General features: G+C 38.2%; 1 protein-coding gene across 1 annotated transcript in view; it reads left to right on the forward strand.

Moving 5' to 3' along the window:
• Window positions 1–13,547, forward strand: part of MTMR9 (myotubularin related protein 9) — a 115,144-nt gene that overhangs the window by 77,118 nt on the left and 24,479 nt on the right. Inside the window, exons 7-8 of the mRNA XM_060102642.1 lie at window positions 4,170–4,311; window positions 6,118–6,338. Coding sequence (XP_059958625.1) covers window positions 4,170–4,311; window positions 6,118–6,338 — 363 coding nt within the window. The remainder of the gene's footprint in view (window positions 1–4,169; window positions 4,312–6,117; window positions 6,339–13,547) is intronic.

The raw sequence follows: 13,547 nt of genomic DNA on the forward strand, positions 1-13,547 counted from the left end.
TTCCTTGTCTCTTGTAACATTCTTTATTTTAAAGTCTATTTTATCTGGTATGAGTATAACTACTCCAGCTTTCTTTTGATTTCCATTTGCATAGGATATCTTTTTCCATCCCCTCATTTTCAGTCTGTATGTGTCCTTAGGTCTGAAGTGGGTCTCTTGTAGACAGCATATATATGGGTCTTGTTTTTTATCCATTCAGCAAGCCTGTGTCTTTTTGTTGGAGCATTTAATCCATTTACGTTTAAGGTAATTATCGATATGTATGTTCCTGTGACCATTTTCTTTGTTGTTTTCGGTTCGATTTTGTAGGTCCTTTTCTTCTCTTGTGTTTCCCACTTAGAGAAGTTCCTTTAGCATTTGTTATAGAGGTGGTTTTGTGGTGCTGAGTTCTCTTAGCTTTTGCTTGCCTGTAAAGCTTTTGATTTCTCCATCAAATCTGAATGAGATCCTTGCTGGGTAGAGTAATCTTGGTTGTAGGTTCTTCCCTTGCATCACTTTAAGTACATCATGCCACTCCCTTCTGGCTTGTAGAGTTTCTGCTGAGAAATCATCTGTTAACCTTATGGGAGTTCCCTTGTATGTTATTTGTCATTTTTCCCTTGCTGCTTTTAATAATATTTCTGTGTCTTTATTTTTGCCAATTTGATTACTGTGTGTCTCGGCGTGTTTCTCCTTGGGTTTATCCTGTATGGGACTCGCTGCGCTTCCTGGACTTGGGTGGCTATTTCTTTTTCCATGTTAGGGAAGTTTTCGACTATAATCTCTTCAAATATTTTCTCTAGTCCTTTCTCTCTTCTCCTTCTGGGACCCCTATAATGCAAATGTTGTTGCTTTTAATGTTGTCTCAAAGGTCTCTTAGGCTGTCTTCATTTCTTTTCATTCTTTTTTCTTTATTCTGTTGCTCAGCAGTGAATTCCACCATTCTGTCTTCCAGGTCACTTATCAGTTCTTCTGCCTCAGTTATTCTGCTATTGATTCCTTCTAGTGTAGTTTTCATTTCAGTTAGTGTATTGTTCATCTCTGTTTGTGAGTTCTTTAATTCTTCTAGGTCTTTGTCGAACATTTCTTGCATCTTCTCGATCTTTGCCTCCATTCTTTTTCTGAGGTCCTGGATCATCTTCACTATCATTATTCTGAATTCTTTTTCTGGAAGGTTGCCTATCTCCACTTCATTTAGTTGTTTTTCTGGGGTTTTATCTTGTTCCTTCATCTGGGACATAGCCCTCTGCCTTTTCATCTTGTCTGTCTTTCTGTGAATGTGGTTTTTGTTCCACAGGCTGCAGGATTGTAGTTCTTCTTGCTTCTGCTGTCTGCCCTCTGTTAGAATGCCCTTTTTAAGAAGGGGATTCCCACTGAAACCGTAGGTAGGTAGAAGTGTTGTCACCACATAGTTAGGTGGCACTTTTCTTTGAGATTTTGTTTTATTGATGCTTCCAAATTAGGGAAATATATATGTAATTTAAAAAATAATTAATGAAAAATTGATAATAGAACAGGTTGCTTAAGATCATGTGGTGAGTTAGCAAGCAACTTACCACAGGGGCACCAAGTGCCATGAATCAGGATTCCCTGGGATTCCTGGTGTAGCGACTTCCCTGGTGATCCAGTGGTAGAGAATCCACCTTCCTATGCAGGGGACACGGATTTGATCCCTGGTCAAGGAACTAAGATCCCACTTGCCGTGGGGCGACTAAGCCCACATGCCACAGCTACTGAACTCATGCGCCTCAATGAGCGAGCCCATGTGCCGCGAACTACAGATCCCACTCACTCTGGTGCCCACGCGCTACAACTAGAGAGAGAAAACCAACACGCCACAAGTAGAGAGAAGCCCACACTGCAACAAAAATATCCTGCATGCCGCAACTAAGGCCCGATGCAGCCAAAACAATAAAGAAAAAAGAAGGGAAGCCCATTTATCTTATAAAATATGGGAGTTAAAGACCAAGGTTCTGTGGCAGAGAAATAAATAATACAGAATGATGAGATGTATATATTAAAGGTTTGGGTTTTTTTAACCTAAGTTAAAAATATTTCCCCTTACATGATGAGTACAGAGGCTTTGTTTGCTTATGAAACATGAATTGTCATAAACCCTTATAACAATGTTGTCTAAATTTTCAGCCATAATAAGAGGTGATGCAGGTGAATGTAATCCCAGGAGCAGAACAGTGTTTGCTCTCTCCACCTTTGTTTAGTTTGGGCTACCTTAAACAAACGGGGACTTCCATACTCCTAGGAGAATTGAAGTTTTTGCTTTATTTTGCCATGTTTGAGTTCCCTTTGTTGATGTATATTAGCTCATTAGTTATACCTCCATAAAAGTCTGCCCTTACAACACTCAAAATGTAAAAATAGACCTTAAGTTAATTGAATTAAATTTAGAGTATACCACAGATAACTAGGATATATATCTAATATATATCAAAAGCCTGAAAACATTTGCTCGTACCCTTCAGTCTAGTCATCAGATTGCATCCTGAGAATGGGGTTGTTAACTTAACCATAGGTGAACTTCAGGGAGTCTTATTTTCAAATTAAGAACTCCAGAATAATTCAGCAAAAGACAAAAAGCTAAGTACACCATCTAAAGTGTAACAAAAATTGGCAGTGACAGGAATGTCCAACTATAGGATTAAGTAAATTGTAGTTCATCACTTAATAGAATATTATGTAACCATTAATACAAGATTATTATTATTATTTTTTTTTTTTTTGCGGTACGCGGGCCTCTCACTGTTGTGGCCTCTCCCGTTGTGGAGCACAGGCTCCAGACATGCAGGCTCAGTGGCCATGGCTTACGGGCCCAGCCGCTCCGCGGCATGTGGGATCTTCCCGGACCAGGGCACGAACCCGTGTCCCCTGCATTGGCAGGCAGACTCTCAACCACTGAGCCACCAGGGAAGCCCTAATACAATATACTTTTATAGATGACATAGAACATGGAAAAATGTTTATAATAAAAGTGGAAATAATAAGTTACCTTTTGTTACAGCTATGTAAAGTATATCTGTACATGAGGAAAGAATTAACAGTAACCAAACATAAAACTTTTATGGGAAAGTGGTGAGCTCATTTTCCTTTTTTCCACAATTTCCTTCACTGTCATTTCAATAAAGAGAGGTAGAAGAAGGGGAGGGGAGAAAATGTAGTTTAGTTTCTGGTGTTTCCTCCCACTCTTTATAATAATGGGGTCCTAGGCACCACCTACAGAATGTATAGTGGTATCATTGCCACTGACTTTCTAGATTGACACTTTTTTTCCCCCTAAGGAATTTATTTATTTTATTTGGTTGCACTGGGTCTATTTGGTTGCACCGGGTCTTATTTGCGGCAGGCGGACTCCTTAGTTGTGGCTTGCAGGCTCCTTAGTTGTAGGTTGCCGGCTCCTTAGTTGCAGCATGTGGGCTCCTTAATTGCAGCTCATGGGTTCCTTAGTTGCGGGTTGCTGGCTCCTTAGTTGCAACACGTGGGCTCCTTAGTTGTGGCATGTGAACTCTTAGTTGTGGCATGCAAACTCTTAGTTGTGGCATGCATGTGGGATCTAGTTCCCTGACCAGGGATCGAACCTGGGCCCCCTGCATTGGGAGCATGGAGTCTTAACCACTGTGCCACCAGGGCAGTCCCTAGATTGACACTTGTGTATATAATATTTAAAAATTTTTCTTCTGTTTTCATGCTTCTCAAAGTGTGGTTTAGGACTTGTTTCCCAGATTCATTATGGTTTATGAAGGCATCCTTACAGGAAACTGATGGTGGAAAGGTGGAATCAAGGTCAGAGAGATACAGAAAAATAACTTTAATTGTGTGTTTCTAGGCTTGATGAGAAAAGGCTTTAGTTAACTATATTAAAGCAGAAAAGTTCAGCATCTAGTGAATGTGATGAGGTCTGCTTTCTGGTTTTGTAAAGGAAGAAAACATTCAGGAAAAGGTTTTATGAAATTTGTTATAATGTAAATGGGTTCTTGCCCTATGAAATTTGGGACTTATAGTTTTATATTTTCCCCAAGGGAAGCTGTCTTCATGTACCTCATTTTAGACTCTAAACCTACTGGACAGAGCAGAATGCAAAAGACTTTCAACTGTTATACTCAAGAAATGTTTATTATTAACAGAGTTGGTTGACCGTGTCAGGAGTGTCCCATTTGTCCTCTGAATTTTCCTACCAGGGAAGGAGCATCCATACTGATTCATGGAACAGAAGGAACTGATTCCACACTCCAGGTTACCTCCCTGGCCCAGATCATCTTGGAACCAAGAAGCAGGACCATCCAGGGCTTTGAGGCCTTGATAGAGAGAGAGTGGCTTCAGGTGAGAAAAGCTATTTTGTCCACAGAGGAACTGCTCATAATTGATGTTTGATCCTGGTTTGTGGGAATGGATATAATATATGAAATTCTGATTGATTCAGATGTTTAATTTTCTGAGGGACAGTTAATCTCTCTTCCTCTTAATAAATGCCTGTAATCTTTACTGCCTCTCAATTTCTGTCTCCCTCTTTGCTTATATTGCTCATTTGGCACTTCATTTCCCTAACAAATGTTATTAGTTGTACCTTGTTACCTATAGGGGAAACACAAAGAAAGTGTAAAACATGGTCTTGTCTCACAGAACTTAGTCTTGCTAGAGATAAAAGACATAAACAAGGGGGAAAGAAGGAGTGGGGACTTGTAAGTACAAGGCATGTGCTTTAGTGCTTTCTACCTTCTGCTCATCTCTGTCCTGTCGTCTTCCTCAGCCAGGTGAAATCCTTCTCATCCTGTAAGATCCAGCTAAATATCTCTACTTTCATGAAGACTCTGGGACCTTAACTTCCTTCACAGATAAAATTGATCCATTTTCCTCACACCTTGTTTCCTGAACTAGACTCAGATATAGTGACTTCTTTGAGTTCAGGGAACCTTGCCCAATTCAGCTGTTTATCCCTAGGGCACAACACAGTGCTGTCCTATATAAATGCCGAAGGACAGCTAAAATAAAGGTCTCATAAAATAGATGGAAATCCTTCAGGCCAGAGGTTAATTTAAATATATACACACCATGTAACTTAGTATGTAATTGTGATTGAAAACAAATGTTTAGATATGTCTTGAAGTATCTCTGGAGAAAAATCACTTCTGGCCCTTCTAGTTACAATTCAGATTTATTATGTGTTAATGCTGTTATGTTTACCATGTCTGCCCACCCTGACAGCTGACCTTTATCTGTTTAAGTCAGACCATCCTAAATATTTGGTGCAGATCTTATTCAGCTACATTCCTTGTGATGCATAGCAAACAAACAAATGAGTATGATTGATTTATTTATGCATTACCATTTTCATGGGCATCAAAATCCCATTCACGTTCCTGGCATTATCTTTGTCAGATAAAGTAGCACGAGGACCCAAAGATAAAGCATGTCTATGAAATACCTAGAAGGGTGTGATTTGGGGGGATAAGGTCAGTACTCAGGTTCCAGGTGGGCCAGAGAGCCAAATGATTCTTAAATTTCCTTTGGTCAGTAGATGACAGACTCTTCTAGTTCTTTTTGGGGGGAGGGGGAAACTAAAGACAGCTTTGTCTCTAATATAAAAGTATTCATACAGATGTCATCATGACAGTAACTTTTTTTCTTATGTAATTAAAGACTTACTATCAGGAGTAACCTGATAAAAATTTGTGTATGAGAACCCCATATCTATCTGCATTTAGTGGTGAGGCTTCTGTAGCTTACAGTAGTCTACAGTGCTTTGGATGGATAGAAGGGGATAGCTGTCCTTTGTTTATACCTGAAGAGCTTATGTTCTTTGACTTTGTTCCAGATTTTACAGACTTAGAAAGATTTATTTTATGTTTATTATTACTGAAGTTCATTATTCTTCTATTTGATATTCCAAGACCAACTGCAGACGTTATGGCTAACTGTATATAAACCCTTGTTAAGTATTTGGAAATCTTGCCTTTTTCCTTAGTTGGTGAAGATTGTCTTAAACCAAGAAATCATTAAAGAGCAGCTACCCAAATTATATGATGTTCCATTTAACAGTTTTGTTGCAACTGTGTGAAATTTGTTAATAATGTGCTACAATGTGATCTCACAAGGGTATGACTGCTGCATTTCCGTCTTTTCTCTTAGGCTGGTCACCCATTCCAACAGCGCTGTGCACAGTCGGCCTATTGTAGTAGTAAGCAGAAGTGGGAGTCGCCTGTATTTCTTCTCTTCCTGGACTGTGTGTGGCAGATACTTCGTCAGTTCCCTTGTTCATTTGAATTTAATGAGAATCTCCTCATCCTGCTCTTTGAGCATGCATATGCCTCACAGTTTGGAACGTTTCTGGGCAACAATGAAAGTGAAAGGTGGGTACCTGCTCATGTGGGCGCCATTTTATTTTTAGCTGTTTTGGTCATTTCCTAAGAGACCAGGATTTGGTCCTACATTAATGTTATTTATAAGATGGTAGAGGTTACAGTTAGTATAAATTAAATTACGTAATTTATTGTGAGCCTATCACATGCTAGGTGAGAGCATATCCTGGATTTTGTTCTATTTGATTAAAATTAGTCCATACACTGATTATAAAGCTTTGAATAATTGAGCAACCATTAAAATGTTACTTTCCTTATATAGGAGCATAGTATTTAACATCTGAAAGAATCTTTAACATATAATTCAATTCTACCCTCCATCCAGTTTTATAGATTAGGAAGGTAATATCCAGAGAAGTGAATGACTTGTCCAGGGACACACAGCCTGTTGGTCACCAAAAGTATGGCTGTAGTACAGGTCTTCCTACTCCTGCTCTAGATTTTTCTCTTATACCGAGAAACTGTCCTCAGGCCCAGAGTGACAATCTTACTTCATAACCCAGACACCATCAAGTTTATAGGTTTAATTAGAAGATTCATATCAGAATGATCATTAAAGATGCTTAACTGGTAATCTTCTCATTTGGGTACAGTCTAAAGGCATCCTCTGGGTGGGAGGCAGGGTTTGTCACTTGGCTGGTACCTGGCATCATTTAGTTGAATAATAAATTTAAACAATTAACAGTTTCCATAAAAGAATAGAATTATTGCATCTTTACCTGTTTGAAATTCAAGCACATAGAGCAATACATGTTTTTTTACTTAAAGCTGAATTGGCAGATATTTCAACTTTAGAGTTTCTTACAGATTCTTGTCTTTAGAAGTAGGGAAAAATTTAGAACTATTTGCTCTAGAAAGTTCTGTGTTTTCTCACTGTGCTTTGGCTGTAGTTACTGCAGCCACACGTGATTCATATGATCAGTTTGACTGATTTAATGGATTTGTTTATAGTTTGCACTGTTTCTTCTGTATCCCAAGGGTATTTGCTCTGAGTGTTTTCTCTGATAATACATGGAGTTGGGAGAGGACTAACTTGCTCAAGATAAAATGTCTTATTGGTACCGAGTCCAAGCTTGTACTGCTTGCTGCACGACAAGCCAATAAATCGAGAGACGAGCTGTTGGGGCAAGGAATAGCAACTTTATTCAGAAAGCCAGCAGACTGGGAAGTTGGTGGACTAGTGTCACAAAGAACCATCTTGCCTGGGTTTGGATGCTAGTTTCTTTTATAAAACAAAAAGGGGAGGTAAGGAGGTAAAGTTAAAAAAGAAAAAAACAAGGTGATAAGTTGTTGCAAATGTTTCCTGGTTCCTGCCCAGACTCTGGAGGGGATGCAGTTCATTTCTTTGTCCCTGCAGTTGTTCACAGGTGGTCCTGTTCTGGATGTTTCCTGGGAGCTAAACAAAGGTGTTTTAGCTTACTGCTCAGGATGGGAGACATGGTTCCCCAGATGGGCCATTATGTATTCTTTAAGCTATAAGCAACATTCCTTGAGTGATTAACTTGTAGCAAAAGCAGTAGAATACAAAGATTAAAGTAAAAGAAACAGATGCAGTATGGAGCCAGATTTGTTCTTCCCTATTACATTATGTTGGCATTGCAAAATCGAACCTTTGTGAAAACCTTCAGATGGGTTGGTGGTTGGGATTGTCCCTGAGCTGTTCATTCATAGTTTAGGCTTAAATGAATCTTTGAACATCGTACCTCAGTTTTTTCAATTAATGAAATGTACTTTCGGTATTTTAGTATCATTTTAAGTTGACTTTATAGAAATGATTATACTTATATTGTTATACTTGAATTCATTACTTATGCCAAAAGAACAGGCCTACTTCCAAAAAGTAGGATTTGGATTGATTTGTGATGGAGCTGCCATTAATATTTCCCTTCCCACCCCAGAAACTATTCTGTAACAAGTAGTTAATCCAAATAGAACATAAATTATTAATTTTTTCCTATTTTTTTCCTTATTAACAATAGATGAAAAGTTTAATGCTTCCTGACTTTAGGGTTCTATTCATCTCTGTTCTAGAATTCTGCTAGTCAGAAGAGTTTAATTAGAAGAGATGACCTAAGAAAGCAATGACCATCCTTTTTTTTCCTTTTAAATATTACATACGAAAGAATAAGAACTTTTAAGATCTGTTATGAATACAAAGTGTGAAATTACTTGAACCCTGTGAATTTGGGAGATTGGAGTATTAACTAGCCTAATATGATTTTTAAAAAATCTTTAAAGATTTAAAAAACATCTTTAAAAACCATTGAAACTTCTTGGAAAAAGATGACTTCAGTTAAAAGGGAAGATGTAACATTTTTTAAAAACAGCTTTATTGAGATATAATGCATTTACCATAATATTCAGCCATTTAAAGTGTATTTATTGTGATTTCTTAAAATGGTATATTCAGAGTTGTGCAGCCAGCACTGCACCTAATTTTAGAACATTTTCATCACCTCCAAAACAAACCCCATATCCATTACCAGTCACTATCCATTTTCCCTCCCTCCATCCCCTAGCCCCTGATAACCACAAATCTGCTCTTAGTCTATAAATTTGCCTGTTTGACTATTTCATATAAATGGAATCATACAATATGTGGTCTTTTATGATTGGCTTCTTTCACTAAGCATATTTCCAAGGTTCATCCATGTTGTAGAATGGGGTGTTTCCATCATTTGGCTACCATAAATAATGCTGCGTTAAACATTTGTATACAAGTTTTTGTGTGGACATATATCCATTTATCTTAGATATAAACCTAGGAGTGGAATTGTGGGTCATATGGTAACTGACATTTTGAGGAGCCGTGAAAGAAAGTGGCAGCACCATTTTACATTCCCCCCAGCAATGTCTGAGGGCTCCGGTTTCTCCACATCTCCACCATTTGTTATTGTCTGCCCTTTTGATTTAGTTATCCTCGTGGGTGTAAAGTGGTGTAAATCTCATTATCGTGATTTGCATTTCCTTAATGGACCAGTGGTGTTGATCAGCTTTGCATGTGTTTGTTGGGCATTTGTGTATCACTTCTTTGGAAAAATATCTATTTGGATACTTTGCCAATTTTTTCATTGGATTATTTGTCTTTTTATTGTTGAGTTGTAAGAAAATTTTGATAGAGATTGCATTGGAATCTGTGGATCACTTTGGGTAGTTATTACTGCCTTAACAGTGTTGTCTTCCAGTCTATGAACACGGGATGTCTTTCCATTTATTTAGGTCTTTAATTCCTTTCAGCAATATTTTATAGTTTTCAGTATACAAATATTTTACCTCTTCAGTTAAATTTATTCTTGGTATTTTAATATTTTGAATGCTGTTGTAAATGGAATTGTTTTCTTAATTTTTTTGGAGTATTCACTGCTGGCATATAGAAACATGACTGTTTTTGTGTGTCTATCTTGTACCCTGCAGTTTTGCCATATTTATTTATTAGCTGTAGTAGTTTGTGTGTGTGTGTGGATTCTTTGGGATTGTCTATGCATAGGATCATGTTATTTGCAAGTAGAAATCATTGTACGTCTTCCTTTCTACATTGGATGTGTTTTCTTTCTTTTTCATGTCTAATGAATTTCCAGTACAGCATTGAATGGCAGTGGTGAAAACATGCACTCTTGTTTTATTCCTGATCGTAGGGAGAAAGCTTTCAGTCTTTCACGAGTGTGATGTTGAGTATGATGTTAGCTGTGTTTTTTTTTTTCATAAGTACCCTTTACCATGTTGAGGAAGTTCCCTTCTTTTTTTTTTTTTTCCTTTTTTTCCCCTTTATTTATTTATTTTTTTAATTTAATTTTTTTATTGGTTTCTGCTTTATAACAAAGTGAATCAGTCATACATATACATCTGTTCCCACATCCCTTCCCTCATGCATCTCCCTCCCTCCCACCCTCCCCATCCCACCCCTCCAGGCAGTCACAAAGCACCGAGCTGATCTCCCTGTGCTATGCGGCTGCTTCCCACTATCTATCTACCTTACGTTTGGTAGTGTACATATGTCCATGCCTCTCTTTCGCTTTGTCACAGCTTACCCTTCCCCCTCCCCATATCCTCAAGTCCATTCTCAAGTAGGTCTGTGTCTTTATTCCCGTTTTACCCCTAGGTTCTTCATGACATTTTTTTTTAAATTCCATATATATGTGTTAGCATACGGTATTTGTCTTTCTCTTTCTGACTTACTTCACTCTGTATGACAGACTCTAGGTCTATCCACCTCATTACAAATAGCTCAGTTTCGTTTCTTTTTATGGGTGAGTAATATTCCATTGTATATATGTGCCACATCTTCTTTATCCATTCATCCGATGATGGACACTTAGGTTGTTTCCATCTCCGGGCTATTGTGAATAGAGCTGCAATGAACATTTTGGTACATGTCCCTTTTTGAATTATGGTTTTCTCAGGGTATATGCCCAGTAGTGGGATTGCTGGGTCATATGGTAGTTCTATTTTTAGTTTTTTGAGGAACCTCCATACTGTTCTCCATAGTGGCTGTACCAATTCACATTCCCACCAGCAGTGCAAGAGTGTTCCCTTTTCTCCACACCCTCTCCAGCATTTATTGTTTCTAGATTTCTTGATGATGGGCATTCTGACTGGTGTGAGCTGATATCTCATTGTAGTTTTGATTTGCATTTCTCTAATGATTAATGATGTTGAGCATTCTTTCATGTGTTTGTTGGCAGTCTGTATATCTTCTTTGGAGAAATGCCTATTTAAGTCTTCTGCCCATTTTTGGATTGCATTGTTTGTTTTTTTGCTATTGAGCTGCATGAGCTGCTTGTAAATTTTGGAGATTAATCCTTTGTCAGTTGTTTCATTTGCAAATATTTTCTCCCATTCTGAGGGTTGTCTTTTGGTCTTCTTTATGGTTTCCTTTTTGTGCAAAAGCTTTGAAGTTTCATTAGGTCCCATTTGTTTATCTTTGTTTTTATTTCCATTTCTCTAGGAGGTGGGTCCAAAAGGATCTTGCTGTGATTTATGTCATAGAGTGTTCTGCCTATGTTTTCCTCTAAGAGTTTGATAGTTTCTGGCCTTACATTTAGGTCTTTAATCCATTTTGAGCTTATTTTTGTGTATGGTGTTAGGGAATGATCTAATCTCATACTTTTACATGTCCCTGTGCAGTTTTCCCAGCAGCACTTATTGAAGAGGCTGTCCTTTCTCCACTGTACATTCCTGCCTCCTTTATCAAAGATAAGTTGACCATATGTGTGTGGGTTTATCTCTGGGCTTTCTATCCTGTTCCATTGATCTATCTTTCTGTTTTTATGCCAGTACCACACTGTCTTGATTACTGTAGCTTTGTAGTATAGTCTGAAGTCAGGGAGCCTGATTCCTCCAGCTCTGCTTTTCGTTCTCAAGATTGTTTTGGCTATTTGGGGTCTTTTGTTTCTCCAAACAAATGTTGAAATTTTTTGTTCTAGTTCTGTGAAAAATGCCAGTGGTAGTTTGATAGGGATTGCATTGAATCTGTAGATTGCTTTGGGTAGTAGAGTCATTTTCACTATATTGATTCTTCCAATCCAGGAGCATGGTATATCTCTCCATCTATTTGTATCATCTTTAATTTCTTTCATCAGTGTCTTATAATTTTCTGCATACAGGTCTTTTGTCTCCTTAGGTAGCTTTATTCCTAGATATTTTATTCTTTTTGTTGCAATGGTAAATGGGAGTGTTTTCTTGATTTCATTTTCAGATTTTTCATCATTAGTGTACAGGAATGCCAGAGATTTCTGTGCATTAATTTTGTATCCTGCTACTTTACCAAATTCATTGATTAGCTCTAGTAGTTTTCTGGTAGCATCTTTAGGATTCTCTATGTATAGTATCATGTCATCTGCAAACAGTGACAGCTGTACTTCTTGTTTTCCGATTTGGATTCCTTTTATTTCCTTTTCTTCTCTGATTGCTGTGGCTAAAACTTTCAAAACTATGTTGAATAAGAGTGGTGAGAGTGGGCAGCCTTGTCTTGTTCCTGATCTTAGTGGAAATGGTTTCAGTTTTTCACCATTGAGGACAATGTTGGCTGTGCGTTTGTCATATATGGCCTTTATTATGTTGGGAAAGTTGCCTCTATGCCTACTTTCTGCAGGGTTTTTATCGTAAATGGGTGTTGAATTTTGTCGAAAGCTTTCTCTGCATCTATTGAGATGATCATATGGTTTTTCTCCTTCAACTTGTTAATATGGTGTATCACATTGATTGATTTACGTATATTGAAGAATCCTTGCATTCCTGGAATAAACCCCACTTGATCATGGTGTATGATCCTTTTAATGTGCTGTTGGATTCTGTTTGCTAGTATTTTGTTGAGGATTTTTGCATCTATGTTCATCAGTGATATTGGCCTGTAGTTTTTTTTTCTTTGTGACATCCTTGCCTGGTTTTGGTATCAAGGTGATGGTGGCCTCATAGAATGAGTTTGGGAGTGTTCTTTCCTCTGAAATTGTTTGGAAGAGTTTGAGAAGGATGGGTGTTAGCTCTTCTCTAAATGTTTGATAGAATTCGCCTGTGAAGCCATCTGGTCCTGGGCTTTTTTTTTTTTTTTTTTTTTTTTTTGCGGTATGCGGGCCTCTCACTGTTGTGGCCTCCCCCGTTGTGGAGCACAGGCTCCGGACGCGCTGGCTCCGGACGCGCAGGCTCAGCGGCCATGGCTCACGGGCCCAGCCGCTCCGCGGCATATGGGATCCTCCCAGACCGGGGCACGAACCCGTATCCCCTGCATCGGCAGGAGGACTCTCAATCACTTGCGCCACCAGGGAGGCCCTGGTACTGGGCTTTTGTTTGTTGGAAGATTTTTAATCACAGTTTCAATTTCAGAGCTTGTGATTGGTCTATTCATATTTTCTATTTCTTCCTGATTCAGTCTTGGCAGGTTGTGCATTTTTAAGAATTTGTCCATTTCTTCCAGGTTGTCCATTTTATTGGCATAGAGTTGCTTGTAGTAATCTCTCATGATCTTTTGTATTTCTGCAGTCAGTTGTTACTTCTCCTTTTTCATTTCTAATTCTATTGATTTGAGTCTTCTCCCTTTTTTTCTTGATGAGTCTGGCTAATGGTTTATCAATTTTGTTTATCTTCTCAAAGAACCAGCTTTTAGTTTTATTGATCTTTGCTATCGTTTCCTTCATTTTCATTTATTTCTGATCTGATCTTTATGATTTCTTTCCTTCTGCTAGCTTTGGGGTTTTTTTGTTCTTC

This window comes from Mesoplodon densirostris, chromosome 6, assembly GCF_025265405.1.
Source record: "Mesoplodon densirostris isolate mMesDen1 chromosome 6, mMesDen1 primary haplotype, whole genome shotgun sequence".
NCBI classification, from domain to species: Eukaryota; Metazoa; Chordata; class Mammalia; order Artiodactyla; family Ziphiidae; genus Mesoplodon; species Mesoplodon densirostris.